The sequence below is a fragment of the Eucalyptus grandis genome, chromosome 5, assembly GCF_016545825.1.
Source record: "Eucalyptus grandis isolate ANBG69807.140 chromosome 5, ASM1654582v1, whole genome shotgun sequence".
Classification (NCBI taxonomy): Eukaryota; Viridiplantae; Streptophyta; class Magnoliopsida; order Myrtales; family Myrtaceae; genus Eucalyptus; species Eucalyptus grandis.
Window position 1 is genome coordinate 50,034,103 of NC_052616.1, and position 16,311 is coordinate 50,050,413.

Below are 16,311 nucleotides of genomic sequence, written 5' to 3' on the forward strand. Positions count from 1 at the left end.
TCGGTAAATTATAGCGTCCCTCCCCTGAGACTGGTTTGGGTTCGTGCTGACTTACGGGACGCAAAATTCGGAGGTTAGGTCCTGTTGAAGGAAAGCGACTTTGCGACCAGTTGGATCGTGAAATTTGGACGCTAATGTGCATTGTCTATGCTTATTGAATTGGAATGGGTGTGACAATCCACTTTCCGAAGTGGTCAGATCCCGACTTTGATCGTCATGAATGAGAACATAACGATGCGCATACTAAGTTTTGGAAAAATGTAAAGGCTGAAAAATGGTCGATAGGCTGATCAAGAATCACTTTGAAAGGGTGATACACGGATCGCATTTTATGTGAATTTGAATTTTGGGATGCTTTGCTTGGGATCACTCTCACTTAGTACCCGTTATTTTTCTATGCCATTGACGTCATCGATGAATCTCGCGTCTTTAGAGCATGCGAAGCATCGGCGAACAACCAGCTAAAATGAGAAAAGGATAGATGAATCTTCAGTGGCTATAATCGTATCCACCGTAACAATCTTCAGTGGTTATACTCATCGTATCCACTGTAACTTGGCCACGCCATTATCACTGCAAACACCCGGTTTTCTCTCTTAAAAACTACAGTGATACAGGATCGCTCCTCCAAGACTTGATCCTCAAGTCCGATTTTATCTGAGCCAATGCATAAAAACACATCGCTCACGCCTCCCGCAACATGTATTAATTTCTACTCTTGAAAGGTCAGAACAATGGGCTGGTTAGGTCCCCGTTGCTTCAAGCAAGCACAGCAACGACCACTCAAGAAGGAAGAAAAAATTGTAAGCGTATCAGTTTAGCTCTTAAAAACTCCGGAAATCAGCTGATATTACAGCGACAGGGGCAACAATATCGTGTATAAATTAGCAAAATGAATGGACTTTTAACCATTCGGTCTAATTCCTACTCTCTTCCTATGTACAGGAACTGAAATAGCCCAATCTCAAAATGGATGAATGTACAACTACAAATACCTGTCACAAATCTGCCATGGAAAACACAGCAAAAACCCTACATCAGGATCAATACAGCGATGCGTATTAGGTGCACATTGTTTTATTTATGCACCGTAGATGCCAAAGCTTTAGCTCGTTCCTCGTTGACCTCTTGCTGACCACTCTCTACCGTGTCACTGACAAGCCTCTCGCCTCCATCTAGATCCAACACAGCAGATTCACCTGTGGAATTCCTGAAGCTGTCTTGGGTCAAAGCCCTCTGCCTGAGATATTTCTGGGTGGCATCATGTAGCAACTTCATCATACCACCAGAATCTGACCCAGGCGAGAGCTCCTCCTCGCGCTCTGGCTGAATATTAAGATCGATCTGACCTTTAAAAGGTGAACCCGAGCTTTTAACCCTGTTCATTTCGTCGTCGGAACCATCATTGCCCACCTTTTTCTGGCTTGGGCTGCCATTTGCATTGTTGTTATTGCACTTTGAAGGGTCGTCTTCCGGTGATTTTTCTGCAAGTGATAGGTTCTGATGTTGCAGCTTCTTGCGCGAACCTTCCCCTTCTTTCTCCGACTGTTTCTTTTCGCGCCTCAGCATCAAGGTGCGGAAACGGCGCTTTACGGTCAGACAGACATTACATGTGCATGTTGGCTTGTGTTTTGGGCCCTTTCCACTGGGGGGTTGTATACAAACAATACACGAACACCCTGGTCGGTGTCGAGGGTGCTTTGTTGTGGCTTGAGATGATGAAGAAGATGATGGGAGCACCTCGCCTTCTCCTAAGATTGCTAGGTTGGCGAGAGTATCCAGCCCCTCCAGTGCTTCCATATTCTCTTGTTTAGGAGCCTTGGCTTTCTTAGAAGGTGCTGCACAACCATAATGATGGATTGATTACAAGGAATCAGATCAAAGTCAAAAAGACCACCAAACTGTAAAGTACAAGTAATTCAATATACCAAACTTAAGTCAATTTCCTACACATTAACAAAATTAAACATACCGGCCTGTCCTTAGGGGAAAAATCTCAGTTGAATATGGTGAACTAGAATAAAGAAAAGTTAGGCTTTATGTAATTCCGTCACTTTGGATTTGGACCTTGTACTATTACTCAAGCCCTTCAACAGAATCCCAGGCAGGTTCTCTAATGAACCATATAGAAGTTTCCATCAATTTAAGACAAATCAGGGTCAGAGGTCCCATGGCACCTTGCTTTGACCTGAGCTATGCAACAACCAAATACCCCTGATCTGTGCATTGATGGTCCCCACTACACCGTTCACTTGGGAGTTCTTACTCCATATTACCAAACTAAAGGAAGTGAGTGGGCTACTGCCAAGGAATTTTGTCAGGCATTTCATACAAGATCCTAGAAATAGCACCCATCCATGAGGATCCCCACTATGCAATGGTTATTCATTGTTTGCAGCTCTCCTTGCTATTCTCCAAAGAGGCTTCTACGTCTCAAATCTGCAAGTTTTCCAGTCACAGGAGGATAACTCACTGCTAGGCCAAGGTCCATATACTGAGATCATTTCTTGCAAGAAAAGCCTCATTTTTGGTTAATCTAGTCACTCAAGACAGGCTATCCCCAGATGACTCAACAATAGTACTATGTTCAGCACCCTTCAACTGCCATTAGTTTGACGGTAAAACGAATCCTGGGTTGTAAACAGTGATTAATCTGCATGAACCGTATTGCGTGTACTTATGCTAACAGGACATTAAATATTCATAATAGAAGACTCTGGTCTTCTTTAAGCCAAAAAAATTTTCTTTGCTCTCACAGGCTCCGAATAATATCATGAAACAAATAAGAATTTTTATGCCTTGTATTATCTTTTAGATAAATAAGCACATGTACTAGCATAAAGCTATGAATATGGCAAAAAAACATTTGTTTGTGTTTAAATACCAGTTTGTGGCAAATTAATTTGCTTCTGCGCATATTTGGCAAAGCCATGGAAAACTTCTCAAACATATCCAAACTTCCCCTCCTTGAAGGATCTCTCATTTTTGTTTGCACATTGCAATATCGGCCCATTTCCCAGATTAAAATGGAGCACCATTCAAAGACAACATGACAAAGTCATAGGCCACAACAGAGGCAATCTGTAACCTTTATTTACTAAGAGTGTAGACAGTCGTATTGTAATAACTTTTTGTGTACTTTAAGCCAAAGTACAGGAAGTCTATCCATCTATCAGTGTCCCAAGCTAACCATACCTGGATTATTATTAGATAGCATATCTTCAAGCTCTTCTGCTGTCAAGTCTTGATCCGCCGAGCAAGATGATCTGATGAAACATAATACTTAGAGCTATGGATTAAATAAGCAAGGTAATACACATTTTTTTATCAAATGTGAAGGTTAAATGGTTAAATGACCAACTTTTAAAAGAGGGAAGACATTCTCTAATGAGTATGCCATAACAGAACCAGAGGCTCCAAAAACAATACCAGGAAAAAAGCTATAGATCAGCAATCAGAGAAGTATCATATCACTCAAAGCTCCCAATTAGTAAATAGAGTTGCAAATAGCTTACCAGTCCCCACCACAGAGAGAAAAGGACTACTGTCAATCTACGAGTCTAATGTATCCCACAACTTATAAATAAGAATGGGTTTCAAACAGCTCATGGGTACATCAAAATTTATGGATGAACATTAAGACTAAGGCATGACAGCTGTATAACCCATTTCAAGGAAAGAATGGAATCTACAGTACCTTTCTGGATCCCAACTGTTATCAGCACAAGTCCATTTTGAGGGAAGAAGGGCATCAGCTGGCAATTTCCTCCATTTCAAGCAGTCTTCGCATTGAGCCCATTGAATCTTTTTACTGATACACATGAAATACAAAAACATGCCTCAGAATATATTTGACCAAAACAAAGACAAACTGAAAACACTAACCATTTGGATATTACTTTAATATATAGAGCGATAGGGATTTCCTCTCAGCAGAGATAGCAGCATCCCAAAAAGAAATTCCTAGGGATGATGAAGAGCTTAAAATCTCTCATTTTAGATAGTGATCCTTAAAAAATGCCACTACCGTTTGAGGTTTACAAGCTTTTATGCTAACTAGTATTTGATGCTAACTAGTTTCCATGCTTATCATATATATACATCCATAATCTCTAAACTACGTGTTCAGAACACCAACTCCATTTAGGGTGCGTTTGGAAAGACTTTTGGGAAAAGTCCTTGAGAAAACGTGATGACCAAAGCCTTTGAATTAAAGGAGTTTTACAAAATAAATCTATTTGTGAAAGTCCATTGTAAATTATTTTTATGCAAAATAGTGTTTGGGTAAATCAAATTTGCAAAAGACTTTTGTTATTAAAAAAAAAAAGGAGAGTTGGCCGGATGAATGCGCCGTCCGGCGGGGGAGGTGGCGCGGCAAAGGGCAGCATCTGGCTAGGGTCACCGTGCGGAGGACACAGCGACCCTCGCCGCGCCGTCAAGCGACCCAGGTGACCTCCACGACCCAGATCTGGGTCGCGTCGAGGTCTCGGAGGTCACGCGCCGCAACCCGGATCCGGGTCGCGGCGAGGTCGTGGGTAGCCAGAGGTCGCGGCGACGTTGTGGGTGGCCTGGGTCGCTGCGACCTCCGGCAAGCTCCGCGACCCAGCTCCGCGACCCAGATCTGGATCGCGGCGAGGTCGTGGGTCGCAGGAGGTCGCGGCGACCGACCTCGCCGCGACCTAGGCAACCGACGCGGCCTAGATCTGGGTCGCGGCGACGGTCGCCGGGGTGCCGCGACCACGCCGGCCTCTCTCCAGCCCGTCGCCAACCCATCGCAACCTCGCCGGCCAACGTCAGAGAATCCGACGAAGAGGAAGATGAACAGTGCGACCGACCCTTCCGAAAATGCTGAAATGTAACAAGATTCAGACATGAACAGTATAAAGAGCAACTTTTGGAGCACTAAACAAAGTAGTTTACTCATGTAACAAGATTCTGACATTAACATAAACAAAAGCAATGGTTGGAGCTTTACCCCACAGTATCCGTCCTAAAAACTGTTGGCTTCCCAAGTACTGGAGCATCCTGCCATAACAAACGTGTCAATTTCCAAACAAGGATGAAGCCTTTCCATGCAGCATAATTTATCCTGTGTTATATCTCAGAGCTAAAAGAACCACCACACACGACCCAACTTTTGGTACTTGCATACCAAAAACTTCATTCAATTCTTGGTCCCTTTCAGTTCACCCAAACCACAACAGACAAAGTGCAGGGTATTGGTCAGCCAAGGTAATTAGACTCTCGGTAGTTCTGGCTTTCCAATAGAACTATTATTAGGTAGAGGTGGACTCCATCCTTTTGGTAAAGGGGGAAAGCATTCATGTACATAGCCAATGTGTAAAATTGATAACAGTTCATTTCGTATGAAAGAACATGAATAAATATTTTACCTCATACTCCTCAAACTCAAAGCCCTCAATTACCACTACACTAGGAATGTGATTAGGAGGAGGAGGTGGACGAAGCAGTCCTTGAGCTTCTTCCCATGTTAGTTTCAGCTCTATAACGTCCTCATTTTCAATTCTCAGTCGCTTACTTTTTGAACCTAAGGTACTACTCTTCCGTTTTCTGGGCAAGGCAGATTTAGCCCCAAGAACTTCTTTTGCGATGTATCCAGATTTATCAACTTTAGACCATGAACTAGGATCTGCCAATTCAGCCTGCCAGAATGGTGAGAAAGGCTTAAAATTCACGGACTGCTTTTGGAACAAAAGATCCCAAATTTAAAATCTCAACCATTGAATTGTACTCACATCTTGCACAGTAATTCCACTGCTACTCTTAGCCGTTTCATTCTCCTGCAGCAAGACGAAAATAATAATTTACATTTCAATTTAATCTTGAGCATATTGAAACAGACATGCTATATAAAGCTTTTATTGCTTCTAGAATATCCAAAAAAAATTATCAGCATAGGATTCAGATAATCAATAGCATAACTAAGCAGCATAAACAACACATCCCATTTACATTGCAGGAAGCCGATAAATGATATCTCTGAGGTCTAGCATGTACACAAATAAAGCCAGGAAAAGTCAATTATTGTGTGAGTCCTGACCTGTTCAGATGGGGGAGCAGTTGAAGCCTTTCTGAATCCCATGACCAATTTTCCCTCTGGTTCTAACCGACTAAATGTCACTGAGAGGGAACAAAATCAAATCTCAGTCCTAGAGCCAGAAGGATATAAAACTCAGAGTAATAAGGCAACGACATTTTGTCAGTAGCAGTAACCCTGGACAAAAGGTTTTGTCAACAGCAACATTGCTCCTACTCATTATGCCAGACAAGTCTTAGTAAGTGTTGTATCGCACTATCCAATCATGTAAAATTCCAAGAGAGTAAAATATCGAGATTGTTGCATCATATTCCGCAAGTTTAAGTATTTTACCTATGTCTCCTGCTTGCAACTGCATGGACTGTATGCATGGTGTGACTCCTTCCAGAACATACATTCTACTGTTATTATTGGGCCAGAATCGAAATTGAAATATCCACTCCGAGCCTTTGGCATCCTGAACTTTGAGTGGCAATCCTTCAGGCTGAGAAATAGGCGGAAAATAGGCCTGTACAGTTCCAAAATTTCACTTGTAAACTTTTTTTGCAATAAGTAAAAACAAAAAATTTCAGAAGAGGTTCTAAAGGATAAACCACCCATTTTACAACTTCAGGAAAATGGAAAAACTGTAGAAAGTTCAAAAAATAAAAATAAAAAGGGAGTGCAATGCCAACACCCAAGAACCTTGATGAAGATATCCTTCAAGATTCAAATCATAAACAAGAGATGATCCAAGTTTTTGAAAGGCAAGAGACATTCCAAAGTTCTCAAAAGCCCTTATTTATTTAAAATTGAAACAAGCACAAATAAATAAATTGTATTCTCATAACTTAAGTTTAGGGCCTGTTTGTTTGTGTTCTTTTTTTGTTTCTGGAACACAATTTATGTTCTTTTGGTCAGGGAACAAAAAAGAATAGAAACGCATTTGTTTACACTTTTGTTCGAAAACAAAAAATCTATTTTTTTGTTCCCAGGAACAAATTTGGAACAAAAACAAGAAATAAGAAAAACCTGTTTCTTGTTCCCAGAACCCTTCAAGAAACAATTCTTCTCTTTTCCATTTTTCCTTCTCTTTATTTTCTTCTTCTTTTCTTCTTCTTTCTTTGGCCGGTCACCGGCCTCGGCCATGGCCGGCGGCCGGCCGTCGGGCCGGCAACCTCGCCGGAGCGTCCACAGCCCCGATGAAGCTCGGCCTCGCCTAGCCACCACTTGCATGGTGGTGGTCCGATGAGGCAAGGTTTGGCCTCACCGGATCTAGGTGAGCTCGAGCTCATCGGATCAGGCGAGACCAAGCCTCGCCCAACCAACGCGAGGCCGCTGGCCAAAAGGAAGAAAAATAAAACAAAAATAAAATAAAAAAGGAAAAATAAAATAAAATATTAAAAAATTAAAAGAAACAAGAAAATTATACAAGCTTATCAAACGTGTTTTGTTTTTTTTATTCCAAGAACAGAAATTTTGTACAATTACCAAACACTTTCTTCTATTCAAAAGTTGTTCTCTAAAACAGAAATAGTTTATTCTATTTCTATTTTCTGGAATAATTTTTTAACGGAAAGATTACCAAACGTGCCCTCGGTATTATCTAGACTAGTTCTTTATCACATGGCCCAAAAAATGGCTAAACCCTGCTGATTTTCACATTGGTGTTTATCATGCTATCTATTGGCAACTTTAGCAATTTTGACATCCTTTGATAGGACAAATTAACAAAAATGACTCAAATAGAATTACAAAACTCTCTAACAGCGTATGTGAGCCTTTTCCAAAATGGCAAGTTTTCAAATCATCAAACAAACTTCCATTGTGTGAGTACAAATCCCCACCTTAATTCTTTATGGTTAGACCTCATTGTAGCTTTCTTTTACAACTTGAATTCCATTGCCAATTTTGGATCAATTCCTATTTTGCCCCCTGGGAAAAATGCAAACCACCCTATCCAATTTTGGATCAATTGCTATTTTGCCCCCTGTTCTTTTTAATTTTTCAGTTATCCATTGTTAAAATTTACTGCAAATAGGCACCCAGATCATTAAGTGTCAAGAGTACCCTTAAAGTCATTGCAAAATCCCTCTTGGACTATTAATTAGATGGAATCAGCTCATGCTCCCTTCCTTAACCGAAATATCTCCATAGTTTCCAGTAATCTCATACATCTTTAGATCTGTGGACCTTAATACCTTGGTCAATTAATATATAAACTAATGACACACCTTGGGCTGCCGTCTTTGGCAACCCAAAATAAAGCAAATTTGAAGATAAGCGTTGGCCAACAGGTACTTCATTTGACAAAAAAGAGGAAGAAACTGCAATGTGTCTTCTAAACTTTCCATGGACAAGAACCTTTCGAACTTTGACATATGCTTCCATAGGTCCAAGCTGGGTCATTGTGGGGTCTATTAAGCAAGAGCTATGAGCATGGAAGGGTATTCAGATCACTTGTCACAAGATAAAATGGCTTGCCTCAATTCCCATTTCTGTTTGCCCAGTGGCCTAGCAAGACCAAAACAAGAGGCCCTTTGAAGGGGAAAAACCCTACTATCCAAACACTGATTGAAAATTGCTTTGAAACCATATACTTCTGGTATTGTGGGGAATGGGTTGATTTGAATTAGAGGTATAGTGGGGATCTACACTTGATACAAATGCTATAAATTATGCCGTATATTTATTGTCTTGTATAAGAGCTCTCATTTGGCTTTGATCTTTTCTCATAAGGGTTAGCATCTTCTTGATGCAGTTAATTTTTCTTGACTTACAGGGGAAAAAATGTAATCCTATGATTCTTCAAATGGCATAGAGGTTGCATCGTAGAACAATACTTCTAGAAGTAAAACAACTTTGAGAAGTTTGACTAAGTTAAATATTAGGATCAGCTTTTCTATTTCTTAAACGATTTAAAGACACAAGGGATTAGTTGCAGCAAGATAGGAGGCAATTTGCAATTGACCACAGTTGAGAGAGGTTACGTACAATTTTCCCCAATTATGGAAAATAAAACGATTTCAAAAGGAAAATGTTAAATATAGAACTACAGGTCTTTTTCTTTTGGCAGGGCTTCAGAAATACCAATCTTTCAAAGACTATTTGAAATGCCATGATTTTTCTTTGCTTGATTTTTTTCCCTTCTTATGTTCGACTTTATTCTTATCAGTCATTGTGCGCAAACAAGTCCAAAGTTACTACTGCAGATATGTCATATCAAAAAACCAGCAGTTCGCCTACTTAATCCTCTAGGGCCCAGATAACTGAATTTCCTTCCCACTTATTGATCAGTTCGATCTAAAACTCGTAATGATGAGTGTAATCTCACAAAAAGTTCATAAGCGATTATTAATAGAGTTGAAACAACCAAATTCTGACAGGTCAACATAGATTTATACCTAATTGCTCCATGTATAGTTCCTCTAATCACCTTTATTAAACAAACTAGAGCCAACCTGGAGTAAATTGAAACTATCTAAGAGCCTGCGAGGGAAGTGAAAGAAAAAGGACTTGTTACATCCTTCTCATCATATTTTACTCTCTTGTCAAATGGTGGACAATCCTACTGCTTATGGGACTGTGATCGAATCTGCTACAATTGTAATTTTGAAAAATCATGTACAGAAAAATCCCAGATGACAATTTTTTTTCATGTTTTGCAGCATTAATGTTGAATAAAGGTCAAAGTCCAAATGCTCAATTAAAAGCCAAACACTAAAGACATCCCAATCACCTCACCTCTAAATTTGGTTCAATAAGCAAGCTCAACCACTAGTCTAAAGCAATAGAGGAACTGCTTAAATAATGCCTACGTCCATCACAATGGAAAAATTCCCAATCTCTCTTCACTCCTTGTAAAGCAGGAAGTTCAATTTTATAGTTCTAGTTTATTGGAAATGTTAGAAACAGTCCTTTGTGCATAACTTTGTATATGGGTGGCTTCTACTCAAAGCCGTTTTGTATAGGGGTGGCACCCCCTTAGTACCTACATAATGAAATCTCATTAATCATTCAAACAAAAAATGTATTCCTATGATTCTTTAAATGGCATAGAGGTTGCATCGTAGAACAATCCTTCTAGAAGTAAAACAACTTTGAGAAGTTCGACTAAGTTAAATATTAGGATCAGCTTTTCTATTTCTTAAACGATTCAAAGACACGAGGGATTAGTTGCAACAAGATAGGAGGCAGTTTGCAATTGACCACAGTTGAGAGAGGTTATGTACAATTTTCCCCAATAATGGAAAATAAAACGATTTCGAGAGGAAAATGTTAAATATAGAACTACAGGTCTTTCTCTTTTGGCAGGGCTTCAGAAATACCAAACTTTCAAAGACTATTTGAAATGCCATAATTTTTCTTTGCTCGATTTTTTTCCCTCCTTATGTTCGACTTTATTCTTATCAGTCATTGTGCGCAAACAAGTCCAAAGTTACTACTGCAGATATGTCATATCAAAAACCAGCAGTTCGCCTACTTAATCCTCTAGGGCCCAAATAACTGAATTTCCTCCCCACTTATTGATCAATTCAATCTAAAACTTGTAATAATGAGTGAAATCTAAGAAAAAGTTCATAAGCGATTAATAGATCCGTTAAACGGGTGGGTCGGGTCGGGTTTTGGGTCAGGTCATAAATGGTCCGACCCAAATCGACCCATTTAACCCGTTTATGACCCATTTATTGCAATGTAAAATTTTTTACCCATACCTAATCCATTTAATTAAATTTAAGAAAATTTATTTCTTATATATATATATATATAATGATATTGCTAAAATAGTTTTATACAACACAAATTTAATGGACAATTTCTATAATTTTTAAAATAATTATTTTAAAAAAATCGAATTTTAATTATTTTTTATTTTTAAAAATTAATTTTTTAATTATTTTTATTTTTATTTTTTAAATACAATTTTTCTTTTTCTTTTTTGGCCAGCCGCGACACGACGACAGCCGGCGGCCAGCCATAGAGCTCGCCGCTCACCGAATCCGGCGAGGCTCAAGCCTCGCTTGACGCCGGCGAGCATTGGCGGCGGAGCCTCGCCGGATCTCGGGCGAGCTCGAGGCTCGCCGGGGTCGGGCGAGCTCAAGCCCGATGCCGGCAAGCGTCGGCGAGGCCTCCGCCTCGCCAGATCTGGCGAGCATTGGCAAGCTCGAGGCTCGCCGGCGTCGGGCGAGCTCGAGCTCGCCGCTCACCGGATCTCGGCGAGGCTCAAATGATGAACAGGAAGTAGGGAAACATATCAGACTGAAAGTCATACAGAAATCTGAACATCAAAAAGACATACACAGGACTTCAATTCCAAAATGTTTCTCCCAGGTAAAATGAGGACAACAAAAGCTCTATAAGAATTTAGACCTTTACCTCGGCACATTTTTTTGGCAGCACTAAACGTCCAATTTTACCTGCATCACTAGCACTCAACATTTTCTCAAACAGAGGAGTGATTACAGAGTTTGAGCTTATAAAAGTTAAGGAATAGGATCATGAATGCTAATTATTAGCAGAGGTGAAACTGAACCTTCCACCCTGCTGATATTGTACTGAACAGGTAATAGAAGTAAAATACATGATGAGCTAAAGAGTTGGATTTTGAATGACGAACAGTTGCTAAAAGTCATTTTCATCCTATCTATTGAAATCGTAACCCTGTTCTATTGACGCATGATAATTACTTTCTTGGGGAAAACACCAAAAACAATAACATAGAGAATGGAATAATATTCACCTTTCTAGGAGTTGCTATAAATCAATCAAAGCACATAGAACAAAAGGATACTCTCCAGAGATTTGTTGTAGCTCTTGATCTGTTATCCTGGGCCAGTAACGAGGAAGTAATTGATTCCTTCCCCTGGCATCTCCTCGTGGCCTTCCATTACGTGTGTGACTTTCACCAGATGAGTTAGTATCATTGAGCATACTTCCTAAGTAATGCTTCGCAGGGGGTGGAGCTGGCCGATAATGCGGCCCCACAAGTCCTATGTGACCATTTGGTTCATTGCCTGAAGCATGCGGCACAGCCAATCCATATGGTGGAGTAGATGGGTCCTCTTTCACATAGGTCGACTGTTGAGGATTGATCTTGCATGGATTTAGGTGCTCATCGCTGTTAGGTCCTGTAAGAAAATGTTGAATGTGGAGTTTATCTCAAGAACCCTCTAGATTGTCCTCGCATGGTCATCAGAGTATGAGAACCAATACCTGCAATGCCATTTTCAAGTTTCTCGACTGGACCAAGCTTCATATTCCCATTCATAAATCTGTTGGAGAAATTGTCCATGGAAGAAATAGAATACCGTTCACCAACTCCAAATCGATCATTGCTTGTGGATGCATCATGTGGCTGCCTAGGCAGCACATCAGGACGGGAAATAGACGTATTGAACAGAGCAGTTGCCTGCCTCCAAGGTACAGGACCTGATCCAGCCAATTGATTCCAATTTTTCACAGGAGGTTCCTTAAATCTATCAGAAAAAGGTTGAGGGAAAAGCAAAGTTGGCCATGGTGGATTTGGAGGAGTCTGAAAAGGTAAACATGAATTGGTACTTCAGTTAAAGGAGGCATCATCATCTCCGTGTCATGTCACATGAGTGAAGGATGGTGAATAGGACGAATTATATCATGCACACATGCTGGTCAAATGGTACAAAAAAATGACCATATACCAATCTCATGCCAGAAAAAAAGCTCCACTAAGGTTGGATGATCTATGGAAATAATACTTCTAGCTTTACCAGAGGAGTGTGAAGAGGAGTGGGAGAGAGGTAGTAAAGTCCAAGCAGGAACAATAGCTTAGTAGTTTTTTTTTCTCATCACCAAAGAATAAGGACCTTATTAATTGTTACGTAAAGCTAAAATAATTATTGCAAAGAACAATGTGTCCAAAATTAGCTGTAGGCAGGTGAACTCATAGATAACAGAATTTTGGCTTCATCCTTAGTCATATAGCAAGAAACATGTTTACAAATGACATCTTGTGATGGCAAGATAATCACTGTACAACAAAGCACAATATTGGAAAAGCTTCACATGTTAAGCTACAAATAGACATTCACAATATAATCAACAAATTTATCAAACTGTAACCAACGCTCATGGTTTATCTTGCTAAACTCTTCTTTTCTTTTGCAACTGTAATCAGCTTCATTTTGTGTACTTTGTGATGCTCAATGAAACTGCTAGTTATATATACCAACATCACATATGATCCGACCTCCAGGACCAGGCATATCCCACCAATTTGAGGAACTTCAGTCTCTGTAGTTTCACCTATTATGCTTTATTTGGGAACTCAAGAGGTGGGGAAATTTGGGGATTAATGAAAATTGGCAAATATCAAAAAAATTTCCCTCCGCATCTCTCTCACAAAAATTTTGAAAACATGCATATTTTCCTCATCCACTTTCATTCCATCCTCTTTCCTTAGTTTACCAAACGCAGTCTTTGTGCATCAATAATGTTCAATTCAGCTCTCTCACAGATACATCTCAAAAGGACATCGGTGACCAAAAAAGAACTCATCTCAACATCTGCACTCAGCAAAACACTAACAAAGAAAGTATACACCAATCATAACAACCACACAACATGATCAAAACTTGAGTACTTTTCCATTTTTAGGTGGATAGATGAGAAGATGAAGGTTCATAAGTTAGACTTGCCCAAGATACCCAATAATAGTGAGATTCATAATTACCAAGACTAAGTTTTTCCGAGCACATGACATGCACTCAATTCCTCCAGGATCCAACAGGGCAAATGCAAGAGCTGAGACAATACATCCACAATGTACCTTCTGCAAAAGAATTTTAGCGATTATGGTGACATCTAACACAACAGAATGAAACCATGATTTGACATAACTTGTATCAACTAAATAGCATACATCATTGGGTTTAGTTTTCTCCTCACCTTCCCACATAATTCACAATCTCTCCAACCAGAAGCACTTTGGTGAAATTCTTCACAAAATCTGCCTTCCTCATAAAAGTTCCTGAAGCAGAGAGAGTAAGATCTTCAACAAAGCCATTATTTGAGATATCTAAATTGCTGAAATAAAGACAACCTTAACCATAAAGTGTCCCCAAATATTAGAAAGGAACTTCAATTAGAAAAGTTCTTTCAAGATACCTTAATTCGGGATCAAGATTACACATTTACTATTAGGCTTTTGTGTTTCTTCATCCTGAATGAACTAAAAAGTCAAGGTGGTATTGTGACTAAATCTTACATAGATCATGGTAGAACTTGTTCACTCCCAATTCACACCCTCCAGTCAATTTTTTTTCATATAGCAACCAATCAAATCATACAGGTACCACTCCGAAATGGATTGTATTAACCCATGCAGATGACCACACAGAAAGTTCGCTCAAACCGCAAAAGGAGCAATTTTGATCTCTTCCCGGATTAAAAGTTAATCTTTTGAGGGGAACGAGGCCTAGTCTCGAGTGTATGACTTGCCCACCTCCCAGTAAACCACACGCTTTCCACAAGTGATGAAGCCCTCCGAAGTCTGAGAGAGCAATTCAAGCTGTTTCCCGCTTCTACTACTCAGCTCCAAGAGTGGAGGCCAATGTATGCAAAGGGTACAACACACTTGAGCTATCGTACTTCAATGACACTCTTTCCATATTAGAGTCCATTACCACAAAAGGCACTTAATCTCCCACAATCCTCTCGCAAAAATTAACATCACCACGTGACCATATCACCGCACACGAAAGCGCCCCCGTAGCAATAACACTCCAACCCGAGTCAACGAACGTAGTGAAACCAAGAACTCCCGTCACTCCCCAGCTCAACCGCCGCACACACACTGACCCAAAAACCGAACTAACAGAAAACGCCCCGACCACAAGACGACAGTCAACAACACCGACACGGGTCAATACTGGCGTTAAGGTAGGGTATGGAAAAGGAAGGAGAGAGAAGCGCGGGGCTTACGCGCATCGATCGCAGAGCTCGGCGAAGTCGCCGGCGCGGAGCCGCCAGCCCTTCCTGGGCCTCTCCGGCTTGGCCTCCTTGCACTCCGAGTTGAAGCAGGCCTTCGCCGGGGCCGAGCTCGCCGCCGAGCTCGGGTTGAAGCAGGCCTTCGCCGGGGCCGAGCTCGCCACCGAGCTCGCCGCCGAGCTCGCCGCCATCGCCGCGGCGGCGGAGGATGCGGTCTCCTACGACGGCCGGGCGCAATGCATAAGCCAAAGCGAATTTTCGCGACGGGACAGTGGCCGCGTGGAGACAGGGGGTCGGAGATGCGCGAATGGAGTGGCGTGGGAGCCTGATCTGCAATCACAGAGGAGAGAGAGAGAGAAAGAGAGACCGAAGACGAGAGAGAGAGAGGGTTTTCGGAAGAGAGAGAATAAGCGCTTCGAGCGTGCGCGGTGCGTTGTGCGTATGCGAGAGGCTTTAAAAAGCACGTCGTAGTCGTGCCTAAGTTTTTGCCCCTCTCTCTCTCTCTCTCTCTCTCTACTTTCTCTCTCTATCTCTATCTCTGTGTCTATCTCTCTCTATCTCTATCTGTGTCTATCTCTCTCTATCTCTACCTCTGTGTCTATCTCTCTCTATCTCTACTTTCTCTCTCTTCTCTGATGCCTTTCTTGTTTTTTTTTTTCTCTCTCTCTCTCTAGGCGACGACGCCGTCTGCGCTTGACGTTGGAGCCAAGTTCAGTTTCATCATGCGCATCTGCCGATAAAATAGGACTCGCCTCTACGTGCGTTTTGCCCTTAGTAGTTTCTTCTATTAATATCCCACGAACTAATTTTTACTTCACAAAAAATATCGATGCCCTCATTTCACACATGATAGACGTGGCTGGTGTATTTAGCGGCTCCTATTGTGTTAGGTTTTTCCGTAACCTCTTACCTATCATCACAGACTCGTCAATTGCTCTAACCTAATTATCCTCGAACTAATATTCTCAGCCTGAATCCGAATCTGAAGATGAACCCTCTTCAAAGAGCATTCGTGATCTCTAAACTTTCTGCAGATGGTCTCTTATGATAATTTTCGAAAGCGTCTTCCCGTCATAGTTTCAATCTCTAATTGACTAAACCACCATTTGCAGGGCAATGAGCCGTTTTTGGGGATCTATTGAGGCCACATTTAAATTGGGGAATGGCGAGGCAAACACTATATGGGGCACTGTGAGTAGTTTAGACTTTTCCAATATATGCGTAGCGATAGTGGTGGTGGAGTAACCAATTTGGGTTTAGATGCTAGTTGGACTCTTTTTATCAAACGAAAATTAGTTTTAGGCAAATAT

The 16,311-nt window shown here is 40.9% G+C and overlaps 1 protein-coding gene across 1 annotated transcript; it reads right to left on the reverse strand.

Annotated features, from left to right (window-relative positions):
• Positions 1 to 801: 801 nt before the first annotated feature.
• Positions 802 to 15,432, reverse strand: LOC104445361 (B3 domain-containing protein Os07g0563300-like). Its single transcript, XM_039312161.1, has 14 exons — positions 14,996 to 15,432; positions 13,961 to 14,042; positions 13,746 to 13,844; positions 12,251 to 12,569; positions 11,829 to 12,165; positions 11,414 to 11,510; positions 6,392 to 6,566; positions 6,062 to 6,141; positions 5,757 to 5,801; positions 5,394 to 5,663; positions 4,976 to 5,025; positions 3,698 to 3,811; positions 3,196 to 3,266; positions 802 to 1,838 (listed from the first exon to the last, which is right to left on the reverse strand). Exons 1-14 carry the CDS (start codon positions 15,190 to 15,192, stop codon positions 1,078 to 1,080), a joined length of 2,697 nt encoding a protein of 898 aa, XP_039168095.1. The 5' UTR covers positions 15,193 to 15,432; the 3' UTR covers positions 802 to 1,077.
• Positions 15,433 to 16,311: the final 879 nt, after the last annotated feature.